At 39.4% G+C, this 22,746-nt stretch overlaps 1 protein-coding gene across 1 annotated transcript in view; it reads left to right on the top strand.

The window, feature by feature from the left end:
- The window catches only part of RYR2 (ryanodine receptor 2), a 564,826-nt gene that overhangs the window by 307,343 nt on the left and 234,737 nt on the right, over positions 1 to 22,746 (top strand). Inside the window, exons 33-39 of the mRNA XM_055081210.1 lie at positions 1,218 to 1,378; positions 3,435 to 3,594; positions 3,971 to 4,057; positions 7,578 to 7,804; positions 12,646 to 13,450; positions 16,108 to 16,308; positions 21,375 to 21,480. Of these exons, the coding sequence (XP_054937185.1) occupies positions 1,218 to 1,378; positions 3,435 to 3,594; positions 3,971 to 4,057; positions 7,578 to 7,804; positions 12,646 to 13,450; positions 16,108 to 16,308; positions 21,375 to 21,480 (1,747 nt within the window). The remainder of the gene's footprint in view (positions 1 to 1,217; positions 1,379 to 3,434; positions 3,595 to 3,970; positions 4,058 to 7,577; positions 7,805 to 12,645; positions 13,451 to 16,107; positions 16,309 to 21,374; positions 21,481 to 22,746) is intronic.

Consider the following 22,746-nt stretch of genomic DNA (forward strand, 5'->3'; position numbering starts at 1 on the left):
TTATTATACTTTGTTAGAGGTCAAGGTGTGCTGTCTGCCACTTTGAATTTTTAAAGCACTTCTCATAAAATGCCAAATGGAAAAAATATATATATATAGCTGTGTCCCTTTTAGAGTTCCCCCATATTTGAACTTGACTTTCACATATCAGATCTGAACTATTTCAAAGTGATTTTAAGGGTTCAAAATATTATGTTAGTGATAACATATTCAAGGTATAAAACAGGTATAAAAGCTGTAGCATAGATTATTGTTCTTGTGTCAGCTTGAAGAATTCAAAGCTTACCTGTGTAATAGATTGATGATTTTATCACTTAAACATACTATATATATACTGCCCCATCCATTCATACTTGGAAGTATAAAAGCTTCAGATCATCTTTTGCTCAGATAGTCTTTTCTCTTTTTCCCATTATTTCTGAAATAATTCAGGATCTCTGTTTTAAGACTTTTCCTTTGCCACATCAGTCCTTTGTGCCTATAACATTTTACTTAGGCCAAAGGATTTTTTTTTTTTTGCTGCTTTAAGCTTTGGGTTTTGTTGTTGTTGTTAGAGCATAATTGAATATACTATTATTAGTATTGAATATACTATTATTTTCTTTTTTATTGAAGTATAGTTGATTAACAATGTTGTGTTAGTTTCAGGTGTACAGCAAAGTGATTCAGTTATACATTTGTATATTGGGTTGGCCAAAAAGTTTGTTCGGGATTTTCCATAAGATGTTATGGAAAAACCCAAATGAACTCTTTGGCCAAGCCAATATTTTTTTCAGATTCTTTTCCATTATATCCATTATAAGATATTGAATATAGTTCCCTATACTGTGCTATACAGTAGGACCTTCTTGTTTATCCCTTCTACATATACCAGTTTGTATCTGCTAATTCCAAACTCTCAATCCATCCGTCCCCCACCCCCTCCCTTTGGCAATGCCCAGTCTGTTTTCTATGTCCATGATTCTGTTTCCGTTCCATAGATAGGTTCATTTGTGTCATATTTTAGATTCCACACATAAGTGATATCATATGGTGTTTATCTTTCTCTTTCTGACTTACTGCATTTAGTATGATAATCTCTAGTTGCATCCATGTTGCTGCAAATATGCCAAACGATTTTAAACAAAGACATATCTTCTTAGGCAACTTAAAGACATTGCAAGTCAAAGTTTTGTTTCTTTTTACTTTACCAATACTTGGTGTTGCTATCTCGACAGTACTATTACTCAGTGAGAATCTTTCCTGGACAAGAACCTGCCAATGTCTGGGTGGGCTGGATCACATCCGATTTCCATCAGTATGATACAGGCTTTGACTTGGACAGAGTTCGTACAGTGACCGTGACTCTAGGAGATGAAAAAGGAAAGGTGCATGAAAGGTTGGTTTTCCTCGATTTCTTACACGAATGACATTTGATAAAAATGTTGATAAACCTAGGCATTTTTTTTCTCTTGGATTTTATGTCCAAGATAATATTCTGTTTATAGGAACAGTGTAATCAGACTGTTAATGTCCATGTCCTTTTTGTTACTCATACAAGCCGATAAGGAATCTGAATATATTAAAAGTGCAAAATCTTATAAAGTAAGAGCAGTGCATCTTTTTGGGGTAATAATCATATGTTCCTTCAGGTGACATCACACACGACTAATGACTTTGGGTTACCATTACTTAGCCATTGTTTGAGGATTAGAGATGGGTGACTGTGAGGCATTTAGCCTGTGGTCTGATCTGTAGCTTGGGAACTGGTTAGGAGGTGGGGAGAAAAAGGTAAAGACAGCGTGGGCTAGTGCTTTAGACCAGGTGGACGCATTTGAACTCAGACTGAGGAGCCATGGGTTCTTTCCTCAGCTTTGCCATTGACTCGCTGTGTGGCTTTGGGTAAGTCAGTTACAGTTTCTGTGCCATCCTTTTTCATTTATAGAACAAACCAAACTCAAACCAAACCTTCAAAAAAGTGAAGAAGGCTATCTTCCTTGCAGAATAAGACAAGAGAAGATCTGGCCATTTGCATCTACTTTGTGTGCCCATGCATCCTCTCTGATCTGCTGTGATGGGTCTCATAGAAAGAGCCCCCCCATAATGTTGCTTTTCTTTTATACCTGAACCATCATTTTTGGTGACCGGAAGCTCCCTCCCCTGCCTTCCGGTTGTAACACTTGAACCGCAGTGAACTTAGCACTGGAGACAGTGAGCCTAGCAAAATTTCTCCAATGAACAGTGCTTTATGTCAGTAGAGGGGGGCCCAAACCACCTGTTGCCAGGAATATTCCGAGGGATATATTTGATTTTCAGAGATGAGGACAATGAAAGGAGATAATATAGGGATATGATATCTGATTGATGTTTTTGGTGTAGGAAATACAGGCTAGGGAAGGTTGTTGAATCTTACATAAATAGAGCATAGAAACACAGCCGACTTTTGATTATTCAGAAACTGACTTTATCTCTGCCTTCTTGCTCTTTTCCTCCTACTTGCCTGTGTTTGCCCTTTTTGCCAGCCTCATTCATACATGCACTGCACAGTAGTAGAGAAAGGGAAGGAGGTGAAACTCAAATCACTTAAGTTTGCTACTATCTCTGGTAAAGGTTTTGTTGAGGGTGAAACTCAGGTGGGGTTTGTTGTTAATATCACAGATCTTGTGCACATCCCAGCTAAGTCTGTCTCTCATAACAGATCACCAGGAATTGTCCAGAAAGGGGCTTAATTTTAGCCAAATTTTATATCTATCGAATCACTGACAGCTCATGTAGAATTGACCTAAAGACTTTAATAGTGTTCAGAAACAGGTGTTTCTCATCTCAGAACAAGTGGTTAAAAAAAAAAAAAAACCCATGAGATTTGTGACCACCTAGAGGGGTGGGATAGGGAGGGAGGGAGGGAGACGTAAGAGGGAGGAGATATAGGGTTGTATGTATATGTATAGCTGATTCACTTTGTTATAAAGCAGAAACTAATACACCATTGTAAAGCAATTATACTCCAATAAAGATGTTAAAAAAAACCCATGAGAATGAAAATTACCAATTTGGATGATTATTACATAGTTAAACATTTTGTGTGTGTGTGTGTGTGTGTGTGTGTGTTAGTTTCTGCTTTATCATAGTTAAACTTTTTTGAACCTCAGAAAAACGTCCAGTTTGGTTTGAGTTTTTGGAGGGAAGGTGCAGGTCAGTTCTTATCCTTGGTTCCAACTAGCTGACCTGTCTTCATTAGGTGTGAAATTGAGAGATTGGAAGACCTGACTCAGAATGTCCACTGAAGTCAATGGAGTTTTGCTCAGAATCACAGAATCGGGCCCACTGTACACCTGTCCCATTTCAGCATGAGCTTGTTGCTTGCACAGCATAACTTAGGTTTAGTTTGCCAGACGTCCATGCTTTCCACGCTACCTGTGCTTGTTCAAAGATAAACATGTTTTTTTGCAATTCAGCATCAAACGCAGCAACTGCTATATGGTGTGTGCGGGTGAGAGCCTGAGCCCCGGGCAAGGACGCAACAACAACGGCCTGGAGATTGGCTGCGTGGTGGACACTGCCAGTGGGTTGCTCACCTTCACGGCCAACGGCAAGGAGCTGAGCACATATTATCAGGTATGTGGTCAGGGATGGCCTTGTGCTTCCAGGGAGGAAACCTTTCTCCCCGTTAGAGAGAACACATTTTGTAAGATCAAAAAGTAAATTTTAAGCTGGAAGGAAATTAAAACACAAATGAGTCAATTCTGTATTTTTACTTCTGTATGAGCAATAACAGTGCCATAAGCCCATCAGAGTAAACAGTACATTCCTCCAAAAATGTTCACATAGTCCTGAAATGAAATATTCCAGATAATTATTGAAAGAGAATATCTGCATGAGAGGAAGAAAAAGTCTTTTTCTGTAAAGTGTTTCTTAGGTGTTAGGAAGAAAATGTATTTTTTTGTGTGTTCCTTCCTTTACTAATATTATTAAATTCATTTGATTATTTAAGGTGGAACCAAGTACAAAGTTATTTCCTGCAGTTTTTGCGCAAGCTACAAGTCCCAACGTTTTTCAGTTTGAGTTGGGAAGAATAAAGGTAAGAAAGACTCATTCCTGGTATTATACTTGGGTTGTTTTTTTGTTAGGAAATAGCATTTACTTCTTCTTCAGTTAATTCCATACTTTATTAGTACTGATATTAATCACATAAATAATTCTTTAAAAGTTTCCATATTTGAAAATTCTGTAATCTCATTAAGGTCACTAGGGTAACATAAGTAATTAGAAAGGGTTTTCTTTGGTTATCATAAGTATATTATTCAATAAAACTAGGCTTGTACAGAGCACAAATGCCAAATTACATACAGCGCAGTAATCACTGACCTCACAAGTAAGCTAGCGAACGGGCTTGAAGAGCTGAAAGTATGCTACTTTGTGGTAAATGCAAGAGTGGCAGGTATTGAGTACTCTGGGAACATAAATGAAAGGACAGCTAAGTAGGATGGGGTGGATCAGGTAAAGCTGAAAGAGAAGATGACATTTAAGTTGATTCTTAACTGTTGAATTCCAGATCTCAGGGTACATTTGCTAGGAGAGGGCATTCTAGACAGAGGGTGAGAGAAAATGAAAATACATAGGCATGAAAGTGCTGAAGGTTAAGGAATTCAGTGTGACTGTAACAAAGGATGCTTCTGGGATGTGGCTAGAGATGAATATGGATGGAAGGTAGTCCAAGTTGAAAAGGCCTTAAATGCCATATTAAGAAGTGTACACCTATTCCCCAGGCAGTGGTGCTTTACTGGACATTTGAAGCAGGGGACCGAGTATAATCAAACCTGTTTTGGGAAAATATGTTGCTAGTAATGTGGAGAAATATCTGCCCTCAAAAGAATGAGAGCAGGCAGTAATAATTGTCTATCAACAATTTGTTATTGTCCACATGGGAGAAGATGATGAAATTCATGAAAGTCATCATAGAGAGAGAGTGATACATAAGAAGATGTTGTAGGGGAGAGATTAACAGAATTTGTCAATGAATTGGATTAATAGGATTTGTTGAAATTGGATTTGGTGCTCAAGGAGAATGAAGAATCAAGGATTAATTTTTTTTTCTTTTTTTTTTCCTTTTGGGGAAAAGGGGGTGGACTTTTTTTTTTTTAATTAAAGTATAGTTGATTTACAATGTCGTGTTAGTTTCAGGTGTACAGCATGGTGATTCAGTTATGTGTGTGTGTGTGTGTGTGTGTGTGTGTGTGTGTGTGTGTGTGTGTACTCCTTCAGATTCTCTTCCCTTATAGGATATTATAAAATATTGGGTATAGTTCCCTGTGCTATACAGTAGGTCATTGTTGGTTATCTATTTTATGTATCGTAGTGTGTATATGTTGATCCGGAAAGGATTAATTTAAATAATTTTAGTTTGGCCAGCCAAGGGATACTAATACAACAACAAGCAGAAGAGCCTGCAGAAATTCAGGAAAAGGAATTGAATTGAAATTCGCAATTGTAAACAATGAGATGCTGGGCACCCCTCAGGGTGAATTTAGTAGGCAGTTTTACCATGCTGGCTCAGCGACCTTGGACATATTTCTTAAACCATGTGAGCTCAGTTTCTGCCTTTGTGAAATGAGATTCCAGCTGCCCCAGAAGAGCCAATACAATATGGACTAAAGGAATCTGTGATTTTTAAGTAGGAGGGCTTTAGTGACCTTGCCAGAAAAATTTCAGTAAAATGATGGAAGAAGCCGTAGTATATTGTTCAAGATCATTCAGTTCATATTTTTATTTGAGATTGAACGTGAGGGAAAGGAGGCAGCAAGTTTGGATGACTGAAAAAAAAGTTAAAATTTGACAGAAAAGTGGTAGTTTCTCAGAACCCAGACTCTGATATTGGTCTATTTGATATTTATGTTTTGGGTTTCATAGACATTGCAAATTGGTTATGTCCGAAACTGATCTGCTGACCATCACTCCCCCCTCCTCCTGACTTGCCTGATCTGTCAGTTAATAACTCAGACCCCAAACCTTGGAGTCCTCCTTGGCTTCCCTCCTTTACATTCTGCACCCACTTCCAGCCCCCAGCAGCTCCTCCACCTCCTGACCTCTCCCACCACCCCTTCTGCGGATCTTCCCTCCGTCACCGTCATTTCCCATCTGTATTTCGCCACTAGCCTCTAATTCATCCTCACCCCTGTTTATCATAGAACAATCTGAGTGGCTGTCATTATTTTAAAATAAAAATCAGACCATGTCACTCACTTCCCTGCTCGAAACCCTAGAGTAAAAATCAGAGGTCGGATGATGGTTCTCAAGTTCTAAACCACCTGACCTCCTCTAACCCCTCTGACTTCCTCTAACCCCTCTGACTTCATCTCCTCCTGCTGTCCTCTCCTTCGCTCCACTGCAGCCACCCTGGCCCCCAGCTCTTCCTCCGACTTGCCGGGCAAACGCCCTCCTTGGGTTCTTTGCATTCAGAGTTCCCTCTGCATGGAAATTTCTTCCCATGCATATCCACATGGTTCTTCTCTTTGGATCGTTCTGTAAATGTCATCTTCTCAGTGACACCATTCTGACCACCCTGTTTATCATTACTGTCCTGCCTTCTGATTCCCCCATCCTGTTTTTTTTCCTCTCCATGACCTCTTTTCTAATAACTATTTAATTACTGATTTTGTTTATTTTACGTCTAATGAAAAAGAAATGGAAGCTGTATGAGGGTAGGGGTTTTGTCTGTTTTTTTCACTGATACGTTCTCAGTGCCTGATACAAGTGCCTGGGTTTTTTGTCCCCATTAGCAGAAGAGAATAGGAAAGTAGCTTGAGGATGAGCAAGTCTAAATAATGCAGTAGAGAAGGTTCTAGAGGAGAGGGAGAAACCGAAGGTAATGTGGAAAGATGAGATAATTGTTTTATTGGCCCAGAAGAGGCAGGCAGGGGTGGTATCACGATCATAAATGAATGAATAAGCTTTGGCTAAGTAGAGACTTTTCTTTCCCTGAGGCCAGACTGCAGGAATTGGAATGGTTGACAATACATATTAGAGGTGGAGGAAGGTGGAGGAGAAAGAAATTGTGTTTCTTGTTTAATAGTCAGGTTTATCTGTTGAGCTGTCTCTGGTATATTGCTGGTTACTCAAACCTGAGAAACCTGATGATGAGTGAGGGTGTGAGTGGTTTAAGGATGGATGAGGTGGGTGACAAAGGACAGACAAAGAAGAGAGAGAGAAAGCCAAGTGGATGTGACCAGTCTTTCAGGATGTTTGGATGAAAGCAGCTAAAGACATGCCAAGCGTCCCTGAGGACCCAGCTTGGTAAAGAAATCGGAAAGATACATGGTTATACTCTCTTTTTAAACAAAATGGGGTTTAAAAAATACTGATTTCTTGCTCTTTCATTCTAAGTGTGCCATTGAGTGTATGGGAAGGAAACATCCCCAAATTTTCTCCACCTGTCCTTTCAGAAACAGCTCAACCCAATTTCTATTAGTTTTTGTATTGACTCTGCTCAACACATAGCGTATCTGTCGTTACCTCTTTCCTGTACAGAACTCCAGTCATCAATTTATTGACCCCCCAGGAGCGTCATCCATTCATTCTTTTTCTCCTTCCCCGTCTCCTAGAATGTGATGCCTCTCTCAGCGGGATTATTCAAGAGCGAGCACAAAAACGCCGTGCCGCAGTGTCCCCCTCGTCTCCATGTGCAGTTCCTCTCAGATGTCCTCTGGAGCAGAATGCCCAACCAGTTCTTGAAGGTAGACGTGTCTCGAATAAGTGAACGCCAAGGCTGGCTGGTGCAGTGTGTGGAACCTCTGCAGTTCATGTCTCTCCATATCCCAGAGGAGAACAGGTCAGGCCTGAGCATCCTTTACTGTCTGATGGGGACCCATCAAATTAGATGCCTACCCCAGGGTTCAGGGGTGGTGCTGGGGAAACAAAACGGGGTTTAAAAAATACTGATTTCTTGGGGCCATGCAGACGTTATTTTGTACATCCCAAGTTTAAGTCTATGTCTCAACTCCTTGGTTACTGAAACAGAATTATTACAGGTGAAGAGGTGATTTGATAGTGTATGATTTCTTTCCTCATTCTTGTTTTGCTTATGAGAATAACCGTAAGTAAAAATTCAGACAAGTACAGCTGCCATCTGACTTAAGGCAGCCGAGTAAGAGAGTATCACAGAACTGTAAGATAGTAAAGAGGGAATCAGAAAAATCACTTAGTTCAGTCCTTTGTTTGACAGATGGGAAAAACTGAGACCAAGAGATGTCAATGAAAGAGCATTGTGGAAAATACGTTGAGGGCTTTGGAAACAAGTTTATACGCATTCTAGACAGTCATAGTAATAATGTAAAGTACACTTAATGTTCACAGGTGGCTTTGTGTATGATTTTCAGTTTTTCCATGTGAGAGCCAATTCAATTTGCAGAGATTTCATTTTAGCAGCCTCATTATCAATAAGTTTGGGACCAAGATTTCCCTCCCAAAATATCACTAAAAAGTTAAGTCACAAACTGAGTGAAAACATTTCATGAAAACAATGCAAAGACACACATATTTGCTATTTTTCTTATATTTTAAAACTCTACTCTTAAAAAGCTGTAGGAGCTATGTTCATTTTTATATATTTAGACTTGCTTGGCACTTTTATTTTCTTTTAATACCTTTAAAATTTAACCTGTGTTTTGGAAAACAATTGGTCACTTCCTCAACAAGTTAAATACAGAGTTACCGTAAGAGCCTTCAATGCCACTCCTAGGTATATACCCAAGGGAAATGAAAACATGTCCACGCAAAAACTTGTACGCGAATTTCAGAGCAGTATTATTCACAGTAGCCAAAAAGTGGGAACAGTGCAAATGCCCACCCACTGATTCGTGGATAAAGTGTGGTGAATCCATACTGTAAATCTATTTGGTAATACAAAGGAATGAAGTATTTAACATGTGCTACACAATGGATGAAGCTTTAAAACATTATACTAAGTTTTTAACTAGTTATACTACTACCACACGTTATAGGATTCCATTTACAGGAAAAGTTCCGTAATAGGCAAATCTTTAGGGAGAGAAAGTAGAATAATGTTTACTTAGGGGAGGCAAGGGCAGTGGACCTGAGGAATGACTGCCGCTGGGTACTGCTGAGTTTCTTTTGGGGTGAGGAAAATGTTCTAAGATTAGATTATGGTTATGGTTGCCCAGTTCCATTAATACACTGAAGCCATTGAATTATTTATTTTAAATAGGTAAATTGTATAGTATGTAAATGATATCTCAATAAAGCTGTTTCCAAACAGAAGAAATCCAAAGAAAAATTAATCTGGCCAGGTGAATTTTTTTTTAATCCATTAAGTATTTATTTGTATATTTTTAGGTGAAATAATTAGAGAGATACAGCATTCATAATGTACTCTTCAGAGGATTCAATTTAATTTCATACTTTTTATTTTACGTGAGAAAAGTTTTATTGGAATTTTGCATCTAATGTTTTAAAAAATTTACTCTGCATCCAAAAGAGACATCACATTTGGGAACGAATTTTTCTTTATAAGGGAAAATATTCTCTCTCTATTAAGCAGAGAGTTTTAAGGTTGTGATTTAATATGTTGGCATGTCATAGAAACCCAACATACACTCCTGCCATAGTCATGTATCATTTATGTTAATTACCTGTGATAAAGTATATACAAATGAATGGATAATTTAAATTCTTACTATAGGCCGTAAAGAATTTGAGTCAATTTCCCAAAATATATGAAATGCAAATTTGTAAAAAAAAAAAAAAAAAGTGTCATTGGAATCAGGTTGCAGAGAAGATAAGGATAGGAAAATAACAAAGCTGGGACTGGTCCACAGTCATTCACATCACGCCATGATATGGTTGCACATTGGTTTCACACTTCATAGAAGCCAAAGAAAAATCTGATGAGTTTCAAAATTCAGATTCCAAAATGGAAATGCCGACTAGTGTTCAAGTAGAATCTGTTCCTCATGCCCCAATAATATGACAATTGACTAATATTTTAAAAATTGAATGGTAGTAGATGTATGTCAGTCCTCTGTTTCTTTCATGAGATATCTCACTCATAGTTTATAATTTAATTTACTTATTTTGGGGGTTGTTTCCCTCTTTAACTAGGCAGTAAGCTCCCTTAGGGCAGGAATCTTGTCTGTATTGTTCACCATCATTTCACCAGTGCACAGTGATCAGTACATAATAGGTACTCTGTAATATTTGATGAATAAAAGAATGATATTGCGTCATGAAGGAAATTTCTCCCCTGGAGACTTTAAAGACTATATGAGTTGTATTAGTCAGATTTTACTATAATGGCAACCCCAAAATTTCGGTGGCTTGCAAAGAAACCTGTATTTCTTGCTTATGTTACATGAGGTCGTGGGTCCACTGCAGCTCTGCTCCAGGCTGGGGAGATGGTCTGCAGATGTGGTTCATGTGCCTTCTTGCCCAGCTAATGGGGCAGCCCTGATCTGGGACATATAGCTTCCATGGTGAAGGGTAGATATGAAGGAAGGCTAACAGACCTCTAAGGGTTTTCTTTTCCCTTGTGGCAGATGTTCTATCCAGTTACATTTTATTGGCCAAGGCAAGTCAGGTAATCAAGCCCAAAGTAAGTAGGGTCAGTAAGATGACTCCATCTACAGGGGAGAAGGGAGAAGGAGAATATTTACTGACAACAATACGATTTACAGCACGTGCTAAAGATGTGCTAATGTGCTAGATGATATATTTGGCATTGTGCTTATAACAGATGAAACAGTGAGTTATTTCTTTTGCTCTCCTCCAGTTAAAGCCATTGTTCATTAATGTATGAATATTGCTACAATGGGTTGTTGTGGAAAGACAGACTAAATTAGTTGAGGTATATCCTTTGGTTTGCCTTGACCTAAGTCAGGTTATGAGAAGTAGACTACAACTCCTTCCGATTTCTCCCATTCATTCATTCATTCCACAAACATGCATTAGTGCCCACTGTGTTCCTGGCACTGGATAGAAAATAGTGAGCAAAACAGACATGACCCTTACCTTAAAAGACTGGTCTGGTAGGGAGGAGGTGTGCTTTATAGGAAAGAACATGGCATCATAAAATGAATTACGGGGGGTGAATTGGGAGTGGCAGCAGCAATGTAGATTGTAGAGTCCTTATATATTGTTTCTAGAAACTGACATTTTGAGATTGATCAGACAGTAGACTGAATTGTGTTCTTCAGTAAGGACCTAGAGTACAGATATTCTGTGTTGCTACAATAAACGGGTTTATATATTTTGGCCATTAGCCAGGCTGAGGGATGGGTAACAGTCTTCTTGGGAGACTGAAGAGCCCAGGTAAGATATGGGAATCCTCCACTACACCTTGAGGTGGTGGGGGCTTACTCAATTATACCTTTCCAAGAACTAGGTGCTAGCAACTGGGCCCAGCAGATGTGTGGTTCCCTGGAAGTCTAGGTGGTACACAGGGTGGGTAATTATTTGCTAGGCATTTTATAATGCATGAATCTTTTGACTCTGAGAGTCAGAAGGTGGAGTCTGGAATAAGTCTGCACCATCAATCCACAGTGGGTTTTAGCAGAATGCCTGTGACCTGAAAAGCACAGGTACAGTGGATAGGTGGTGTGGACAGGATGACAGGGTATCTAAGGATAGTGACAAAGCTTAGCAATAAATAATCACAAATAATTATTCAGTACCCATTGTGTGCTAGGCTAGGTGCTGGATGAATACTAATAACCACAGTATATAATAGCCCCTGTCCTGATGAGCTTATATTACAGTCTCACCAAGGATACATTGCAAGATAAATGAGTGGTTCCCTTGATTATCAATATGTCAAGTTTCTACCTTTAATACTATAGTGTTGCCCGTGAACAATCTATGTAATTTAAAGAGTTTAGAAAAATTAGCTCATCTAAAGGAATTTTGTGCTCTTAAAATAGATTTTCTTTTAAAAGGAATGACTTGACTTTAGGTACATTCTGGACATAGGCTTAAGGTTTAATTGCGTTGAAAGGTCATGATGTGTGGGAGAAGCAAAATGATCTGATATAAACTCAGATTCCCAACAGAAACTTTCCTGCGTGAAAATATCCCTAATAGTGTTTGTTTCATGAGTGGCACATACCTGGTGGAAACAGGGTGGCATTGGCATATGTTTGGGTCGGTGAGGGACGTGTAAGTAGGTAAATTCTGTCAAAGGAATTATCCCTCTGTTTACCTACTGACCGGTTACACTCAGAGCTGATCCTAAAGGCAGAGACAAAGCAACATAGCCTAAGGCTAAGTTTTCTGGCTTCTTGAAGCAGGTTAGCCAAATTGGAAAAGGAGATTCAGGATTTTTCGAAGAGTGCTCAAATTCTGAAAGGAGAGGAGTCCCCAGGGTCCGCTTGAGACCCAAATATCTAAAAGAGCTGTTCAGAATCCTGAGGTGATGAAGAATGAAGAAAGCTCCAAGCACTAGTGACTGGAAATTTTCAACATCAAATTCTATCAGGAAGAAAACTTAAAAACATCTGGAACTGATTTTTTTAAATCTATGCTATCATCAAACATGTCACAGAAAACTAATTTAAAATATAGTGTCTGTTCCCATAACTTGTGACATCCACGACGTATGTAGATTTCTCCTCCGATGGAGAATCGTTTTCAATGTCCATGTTTAACTTCTCTTGTCTCCAGATCTGTGGACATCCTGGAACTGACCGAGCAGGAAGAACTGCTGAAATTCCACTACCATACTCTCCGGCTCTACTCGGCCGTCTGCGCGCTTGGGAATCACCGGGTGGCCCACGCCTTGTGCAGCCACGTGGACGAACCGCAGCTGCTCTACGCCATCGAGAACAAGTACATGCCCGGCTTGCTGCGCACCGGCTACTACGACCTGCTGATTGACATCCACCTCAGCTCCTACGCCACCGCCAGGCTCATGATGAACAATGAGTTCATCGTCCCCATGACGGAGGAGACAAAGAGCATCACCCTCTTCCCCGATGAGAACAAAAAGCACGGCCTCCCGGGCATTGGCCTCAGCACCTCCCTCAGGCCGCGGATGCAGTTTTCCTCCCCGAGTTTTGTCAGCATTAATAACGAGGGTTACCAGTACAGCCCCGAGTTCCCGCTGGACATCCTGAAGGCCAAGACCATACAGATGCTGACAGAGGCCGTGAAAGAGGGCAGCCTTCACGCCCGGGACCCCGTCGGGGGGACCACTGAGTTCCTCTTCGTCCCCCTCATCAAGCTGTTCTATACCCTGCTTATCATGGGCATCTTCCACAACGAGGACTTGAAACACATCTTGCAGTTGATTGAGCCCAGCGTGTTCAAGGAAGCTGCCGGTCCCGAGGAGGAGGGCGAGTCGCCAGAGAAGGAGCCCTGCGCAGAAGACTCCAAGCGGGAAGGAGCCGCTGAGGAAGAAAACAAAGGGGGTAAGAGGTCCAAGGAAGGCCTGCTCCAAATGAAACTGCCCGAGCCAGTTAAATTGCAGGTAATCAGAGAAAAAGATTGCAGTGAATTTCACAACCTATTCACACTGACCTTTGTCTCTTTTTCTGTGTGTGTGTGTGTATTTGTATTCCTGGGTAAAGATAGTTCTTCATAAAATTAATCAACTTCCTGTTATGCCTGGGGACATGCCCATCTAATTTTCTTGCATTTGGAATGAAGTTCATGTATTTTCCAACTGAGTCAGTTGACAAATTTTTTTGTATTTTTGTCAAGGTGGTTTCCTTGGTCAAGTACGTGTCCGCCTGTCATACACGTGTGTGTGTGGCATGTCGCTGTTTCTCTGTGTGTATGTGTGTGTGTGTGTATGTCTGTCTGAAAGGAGCATAGGAGATGGATTTTTGTCCTGCCAGTGTTACCGAGTCCAAGCTCGTATAGCTCGCGACACTGTCCAGTAAATCGAGAGACGAGGTGTTGGGGCAAGGAACAGTGACTTTATTCAGAAAGCCAGCAGACCGAGAAGATGGGGGACTGGTATCCCCAAGAACCGACTTGCCTGGGTTGGGATGCTGGTTTCTTTTCTAGAGCAAAGAGGGAGAGGTGTGGAAGTAAAGTTAAAAAAAAAAAAAAAGAAAAGGGCAGGAAGTTATTGCAGATATTTCCTGGTTCTGGCCAGATTCAGGAGGGGATGTGTTAATTTCTTCTTCCTGCAGCCATTGACAGGGGGGCCTGGTCAGGATGTTTGCTGTGAGCTTAAACAAAGGTATTTTAGCTTAACATTCAGGCATGGGAGGCAGGGTCCCTGGAGACGGACCATTATGTATACTTGAAGCAACATCCCTTTAGTGATCAACTTGTAGCAAAAGCAATAGAATATAAAGGTTAAAGTAAAAGAAACGAATCCAATATGGAGTCAAATTTGTTCTTCCCTATTATACTTTTCCCTCTTATTCATTAGCAGTTTCCTTGCGTCTCCTTGTTTCCGTGGATGCATTTCACTGACATTTTGTTGGAATGCCTGAAATGCAAGGCTTTCAGTCCCTGTTTCCAACCCCGCCTCTACCCTTCCAACCTTAGGACGCTTGCTCACCAGTAGGTGCATCCATTGTCACACGCAAGATTTTACTTCCTGCCTGTGTTTTTAAAGAATCCAAGGCCTTGCCTGTCTTTGTGCTCATCCAGATGTGTCCCAAGGACCCTCTCCTAACGCCTCTTTGGTTCATTAGCATCAGCTTGTTGTTTGCATCCTTGATGCCCTTTTTTGCTCTTCCTTCCTTAGTCAGCCCTGATCGAGGTCTTCCTCTGAGCCAGGCACTGGGTGCTGGGTGAAGGAAGCTCACTGTCTCTGGGGGAAATATACACTTATTTATATGTATTTCTGTTAGAATATCTTATTGTTCATAGCATTAAATGCTCAGAAGGAAAAGAATGGATTTCTAGAAGAAAGAAAATTTCCACTGGAATGCTTTGAGTAAGGTGAGGGAAGGCCTTTCTGAAAGGGTGACTTTTTAGCTGAGGTCAGATATTGAGGAGCGGGAGCTCAGTACTTGTGAAGAAGGAGGGGAAGAGAGTTCTAGGAGCTTTTCACATGGAGCACGGAGCATGACAAAGGCTCTGACTCAGGAAGAGACCAGACCAGCGTCTGCGGGGAAGGAGGGTGAGATAATAGGCAGAAGGCAGTTCATACAGAGTCTGGCTGTTTGCTAAAACCAGCCATACAGTGGATTTGAATTTTATTCTAATTTCAATTAAAACCGCTGAAGAATTTTAGCAGGATAATTTTATCCTGAAAATCTCAGTAGAGCTCTCTGTGAGGGGAGTAAGAGAGGGTGGTCATCCAGAGCCCACGTAGTAGGACACTGTCACGCTGCTTCAGACCCGAGGGGGACAGTGCTTACCCTGGGGTGGGACAAAGCCAAAGCGGATGGAGAGAGGGACATAGACACTAGGGCTGTCTCAGAGCTGGCATTGACAGAAATGGCCATGTTGTGGTTGGTGACAGACAGGGTTTTAAAGTCCTCTTTAACACTGCTGTGTATTTATATCGCATTTGGTATGAAGTGTATTTAAATGTTTCTCTAAACTTGGGCAGAACATTCTCTGGAAGGCATGTTTCTACTGATGTGCCGTATCAGTTAAAAATCCTTTGGGCTTCTGGTAAAAGAATACCCAGCTGACCATTTAATGAATAAGCAATAAAACCACTTAGTTAACTTGAAGTCTGGAGGTAGACAGTTCTAGAATGAATGCAGTAGCTCAGTGGTGTCATCGGGAACCCAGACCTTACTGTCTTCCTGCAATCCTCAGTTTATGGTTTTTATCCTAAAGCGTGTCACCTCCTTCTTCCTCCAGTGATCATGTCATGAGCCAGTTTTTGAAAAGAGGATATTCTAGCCTGTTATTAATGGTGAAAAATCTTTCCCAGATGACCCCTTGCAAACTTCTCTTCATTATCTCATTTGCCTCTAGCTGCAGACGAGGCTGGGACAGTAAGTGTTCATCAGAGGGTATTTGCCATTTGGGCTTAGACTAATTATGTTTCATCACCTGGGACCAAGCACATTGCTATCTACATAAAATCAGGATTCTGTTAATAAAGGAGAAGAGTTGACAACTAAGCGTGTCTGCCACAAATTTTGATTTGTATACATTAACTAAGTTGCAGAAATTAAATTTGGTGTCTTTTAATCGTCTCTTTAGATGTGTCTGCTACTTCAGTACCTCTGTGACTGCCAGGTCCGGCACCGGATAGAAGCCATTGTGGCCTTTTCAGATGACTTTGTAGCCAAGCTCCAAGACAATCAACGATTCCGCTATAATGAAGTTATGCAGGCCTTAAACATGTCGGCTGCACTCACAGCCAGGAAGACAAAGGAATTCAGATCACCGCCTCAAGAGCAGGTATAAGAGTGAACTGAAAGGTCTTCCTTTTACTTTGGGTTTTAGTTCATTCAGGTTCCACACGTTGCAAAATGATACCAGAAGTTGCGAGTGTGTTTTTCTCCTGTTCTCTTTAAACTGGCTGCGTTCGTTTAGTCAGTATTCATAGGTCTCACCAAAATTGCCTATTTATTTGGTCTCACCAAAATTATCTAATTACCTGTTAGTTTAAACAGATGAGAGACTTATTAAAAGGTATCAGGTGTATTTTGGACTCTGTGGAAACCACTGTGCCAGATTCTGAAGTTCTTCAAATAGGAATAATATCCAAGCACAGGTGGGTCTTCGCTGGCTGGCACAGCACCGCCCCTGCTAATCGGCACCCTTGACTCCTAGGACTTAATACTTTTCATTTTGTGTCTCCTAGAAGAACCCATGTCACTGCCACCAGTCTTGCAGGAATAGTGATCACCTCTTTGTGGTTCTTCCTCTGGTTGCTCACCTCCAAACCCAGGTCTCCCTTGGGTGCAGCAAAACCAAAAGCCTATGCCTAAACCCAAGAAGGAGCTAGTCTAGGATTGTGCATTTTCTGGCATCCACCTCAGGATGGGTCTCATAGTGTGAGATATTACCAAAATGTAGCTCTGGTGGTCATCAGGTATAACTGACAGATCGCATCTTCAATATCTTAACTTGCTATTTCCCTCTATGTCCAAGATACCTCTGAATGAAAGTGTTTAGGGACTAATTGCAGAATTTATCTTTTTCTCACCAGAATGTAATTTCTTTGAGGGAAGGGACATGGAATCTTGTTTATTGCTGTAAACAACATTTACTGAGGCAGAGAACAAGTCCAACCTCTCCCAGAGTAATTCCATTTGTTAAACTACTATTGGGAGACTTGTGCTTCTGGAAAGATGGAGTACATGTGCCTTTCCCTATTCTTCCTTCTAAGTACAACTGTAACCCTGGACATTACATAAAAGACAACATAAGAAGACTCTGAAAGATAGAAGAAAGAGTGGCTACGGAAGTTGGGAGCTGAGGAATGACATGGTGGTGAGTTCCCTGGGTTTTCTTTTTGCCTCACCTATCCCAGACTTGGAGCTAAAGAAGCCGGCAACGGAGAAACGCCAGCGGGCATAGACAAGAAAAGCCCCAACAAGTGCCTTCTCTGTGTAGCCAAAGGACCAGAAAAACTTTCTGTTTTTTCTAGCAAGACAGAAAACTTTTAGGTAATGACCATGCTACTCCAGCCAAACACCACAGTAAACCCTGTGCCCCACCCCCTCGCCAAACCAGCAGACACTGAGTGGAGAGCTTAGACTTCCACTCTCACCAGGCTGTACACAGGTGCTCCAGCTGGGACTGTGGGGATCTGGGACTTCATCCCCGCTGAGTGGTAATGAGACCTACCCCTTCCTGAGTGTCAGTAGAGGCAAGGGAGGGAGATATACCAAGGCACTCTTACCCTTTCCAGCCAGGGTTGTGTGAGTTCAGGTCCATTGGGGACTTGGATCTCCCAGCCTCACACAGCAGAAACAAGGTCTCCTCTCTCCTTCACGGAGGTCAAGTGGAGAAATGAACTTTCCACTCCACCTGGCAGTAGTGAGGCGCCCCAGCCCTTCTCCTGCTGGAGAAGAAGCCAGAAGTTAAAATAAGAACCAAGGTCTCATAACATAATACCAGAAGTGTCCAGGTTTCAATTACAAATCACTCATCACACCAAGAACCAGCAAAAACTTGAATGAAAAATGGCAATCAATAGATACAAACTCCGAGATGACAAAACAAAAAAATGAAGGTTGCAGCCAAAAAAAAAAAAATAGAAGATACAAAGAAGAAAGAGCCAAATGAAAATTTTAGAGCTGAAAAATACAGTATGTGAATTTTTAGAAACCTTCAATGGATGGACTTAACAGCAGAATTAAGGAAAAAGAGAAAAGAATCATTGAACTGAAGGGACAACAATAGAAATTACCTAGCCTGAAAAACCAGAAAATAGAGTGAAAAAAAAAAATAGAGCTTCAGGGACGAGTGCAAATATAGCAAAAGGTCTCACATTTGTGGCATTAGATTTCCAGAGGGATAAGAGAAAGAGAGTGAACTGAAAAAATTCTTGAAAAAATAATGGTTGAAAACTTTTCAAATTTGGCAAAAGGTACAAAGAGATTCAAGAAACTGAGTAAATCCCAAACGAGATACCCCCCCAGTCTAAACCAAGACATATCATTGTCTTTAGTTTTCAGAAGTTTGACTAAGAAAAATCTTGAAATCCCTGAGAAACAAATGACACTTATAGGGGAAAGACAATTCAAATGACAATGGATTTCTCATCAGAAAATATGGAGGACAGAAGGAAGTGGCACAGCATTTTTCAAGTGCTGAAAGCAAAGATCTGTCAACCAGAATTCTATATGCAGTGAAAATATCCTTCAGGAATGAAGGGGAAATCAAGACTTTCTCAAATGAAGGAAAACTACCAGAATTTGATTACTCTGAAAGAATGCCTTCTTTAAACAGAAGGGAAATGATGAAAGAAGAAAATGTGAAAAATCAGGAAGGAAGACAAAACAACACAAGGTGCTAAGGGTAAATACAATTTCCTTCTCCTGAGTCTTCTAAATTATGTTTGATGGACAAAGCAAAAATGGTAACTGTCTGATGTGTTCTAAATGTATGCATAAGAAATATCTAAGGCAATTATGTTTTCAGTGGAGAGAATAAGGGACATAAAGGAAGATAAGGTTTCTATACTTCATTTAAACTGGTAAAGTATTGATACCAGTAGACTGAGATAAATTATGTATATATTAATATAATATCCAGTGCCACCACTAAAAATGCTATGCAAAGAGATACACTAAGAAATACCATGGATAATTCAAAATGGGATCCTAAAAATAGTTCAAGGAACTCAAAGCATGTTGGGAAAAATAGAGAGAACAAACAGAAACATATCAGTAAATTCCTGAATATAAATAATCTTAATACACCAAGTAAAAGACAGAGATTGACAGAGTGAATTTTAAAAACTTGGCTTAACTACATGCTGTCTACAAGAAACTCACTTAAAATATAATAATATAGATATGTTTAAGGTAAAAGGATGAAAAAAGATATGTCATGAAAAATTAGTCAAAAGAAGGTAAGAGCAAAGAAAATTATCATAGACTGACAGGAACATTACAAAAGGATAAAAGATCAATCCACCAGGAAGACAAATGTATGCACTAAACAAAAGAACTGCAAAATATGTGAAGTCAACACAGATAGAACTGAAAGGAGAAATAGACAAATACACAATTATAGTTGGACACTTCAACACCCCTCACTCAATATTTGAAGGACAAGCTAGATGGAAAATCAGTTAGAATGTAGGAGAATACAACACTGTCATCAACTAGCAGGATTTTTGGAAATTTGTGGAACACTCCACCCAATAACAGAGCACACATTTTTTTTCAAGTGCCCATGAAACATTTGCAAAGATAGCCATGAAACAACCTCAACAAATGTAAAAGAATTGAATTTTTTTATACAGAATGTTTTTTTGACCACAGTGGAGCCAAATTAGAAATCAGTAACAGAAAGGTAACAGGCAAATCTCTAAACACTTGGAAACTAAACAACACACTTCTAAATAATCCATAGTTTGAGAATCAAGTCTCAAGAGAAATTAAAAACTACATTGAACTGAAAGAAAATGAAAATATCACATATCAAACTTTGTGGAAACAGCCAAAACTGTGTGAGAGGGAAATTTATTGCATTAAATACTTAACATTTAAAAAGAGAAAAACACTCAAAGCAATCATCTAAATTGCCATCACAAGAATTTAGAAAAAGAGCAACATAAACCCAAAACAAGTAATACAGAACAGATGAGAAAGGAATGCAAACTGAAAACAGGACAGTTACAAAAATCAGTGAATCCAAAAGCTGGTCATTTAAAAATATTTGTAAAGTCAATAAAACTCTAGAGAGACTGACAAAGGAAGAAAGAGAAGATACAAATTATCAAATCAGGAATGAAACAAGATATTACTACAGACCCTACAGTTGTCAAAAGGATCATATGGGCATACATATATGCATACTGTATGATTCTATTTATATAACGTTCTTGAAATGCCAATAGTATAGAAATGGAGAACAGATTAGTGGTTGACAGGAATTAGGGATGAAGAGCAAGCAAGATGGAAGTGGGTGTGGTTATAAAAGGGTAACAGGAGGGATCCTGAAATGATGGAATTGTTCTCTCTTTTGACTCTATCAGTGTCAGTATCCTGGTTGTGATTCTGTACTACTGTTTTGAAAGATGTCACCATAGCGGGTAACAGGGTAAAGGGTACACAGAGTCTCTTTGTATTATTTCTTACAATAGCATGTGAATCTACAGTTTTCTCAAAATAATAGTTTAACAAAAAATTCAAATACAAAGCTCTAAAAAGAAAACTTACAATTGTTTCCTAAAGGAAAATTATGGAACAGACTTTTCTTCATTTATGAACTTAATACTATTCTTCATTTATGAATTTGATACTATTGTATCTAAAACTAAAACAAATAGAAGAAAGTTTCCTGCAGTTTGTTTAATTGAACCGTTAATGTTAGAAAAAAAGCATAGTTATCCATTATATTACTCTTCAATTATGTTTGGTTTTCCTTCTTCTTTACTGTAGCCTTCTAAAAATAGTTCTTGAAAATATTCAATAAAGCATGGAAATTTACTAGAAAAAAAAGAAAATTTAGGAGAAGCATAATAAAAAATTTTAAAAACCAACATTTAGATCTTAATTGATTGAAGAACGCCAAGTATACAAAGGTCTAACATTGTGGAATTGAGAAAGAGAAAGCAAAAGACATGACTATTTTTCAGCATGCTAAGATTTGAATGATTTATTTGTGGTGTTTGTTGGATTGAGTGATAGATAATGATTTTTCATATGTTGGGCAACTATCTATGAATATTGAAATACAGATTTTGAACATCTTTGGTTTTAATGATCTTCTTTGCTGTGCCATTCCTGAACTCACTTTTCTTTTACTCTAGTTCTTCCTCTTTTATTTTTCCAAACTTTCAGATAAATATGCTTCTCAATTTTAAGGATGACAAAAGCGAATGTCCATGTCCCGAAGAAATCCAAGACCAACTCTTAGATTTTCATGAAGATTTGATGACACATTGTGGTAAGGTCTTCTTGACCTACATCTCTTATTAAATGTATATTTTAGTACACATATACTGGTACAAAAGTAAGTATGTATGTAAATACGTTCAAAAACGTACACGATGCCTGTTAGGAGTTCATATAAGAATATTTGTTATGGCAAAATGGTTAACTAACCCCCATGTGGGAAGTCATGAGGGGTACAGAGATCAGAAAGGCATTAAGACCAAGCAGGTCTTAATGCCTGCTTGGTCTTAATTCTTTCTCTGTTTTCTTTCTCTATTTTCCAAAATTCTTTCTCTATTTTCCCTCCTTCCCTCCCCAGTGGCCTGGGGAATGGGGACATGTAACCAGGTGCTTTTGGCAGAGAGGGCAGTGTTAAGTTAATTTAGTCTAAAGAAATTTGATCACAAACAGTTGTATTTAAACCGGTTGAGGGGCCACTTTTTAGGACTGGCCTAGGAAATCTGGCACATATCTTTTGAAATTAATTAATGCCTAAGGAATCCCTGCATTAAATTTTATGTCAGTAGCCCAAATCTATTACGGGGATTCTTCCTTATTTTTATTCTAAGAACTTTTAAAATGGAATTGATTGGATGTTCTGAATGTGTGGTTCTTTCTCCCTTTATGCGGTCGTGTGGATAAGTCTGCATCTGCGTCTCAGTGAAAGAAAACGAATTAGCCATTTCTTAAGTGGTATATATATATATATATATATATATATATATAGAGAGAGAGAGAGAGAGAGAGAGAGAGAGAGCGCCAGTGATATTATTTTCGTTTTATTTTAAGGAAGAGAGTAAAAGTGTATTAATTCAACTTATGAATGAAGAACCACTGAATGACTGCCAGAAGGTTATACTATAAATACACACACACACACACACACACATTTATATATATACTATAAATAAAGGAGTGCTCTAAAATGGTAGAATTATTGCTTCAGACATAAAGTATTCCTTAGTTTAGGATATCTAATGATATCTGCTCTCTCTGTCTCTCGACTTATTAAAATATCACTGATATTTTTGGAAGCAAGTAAGGAGAATAAAAGATTAGGGAGGATTTTAGACAGGGCAGAACCATAGGTCTAAACAGTGCCCAAAGTCAAGAGATGCTGGAGGGTTAGTCCAAGTAACACAATTGATTTTGACTCCTAAGAGAGTCTTTTCCCTCTCTGCTTGGTTTTATATTTTGTACTGGCTGCTGATAGCTCTGATATCACAAGAACAGGGGAAAAGGAGAAAGAAGGAAGAGAGAGCAATGAGTGACTCTTACC

This window comes from Physeter macrocephalus, chromosome 20 (genome assembly GCF_002837175.3).
Source record: "Physeter macrocephalus isolate SW-GA chromosome 20, ASM283717v5, whole genome shotgun sequence".
NCBI classification, from domain to species: Eukaryota; Metazoa; Chordata; class Mammalia; order Artiodactyla; family Physeteridae; genus Physeter; species Physeter macrocephalus.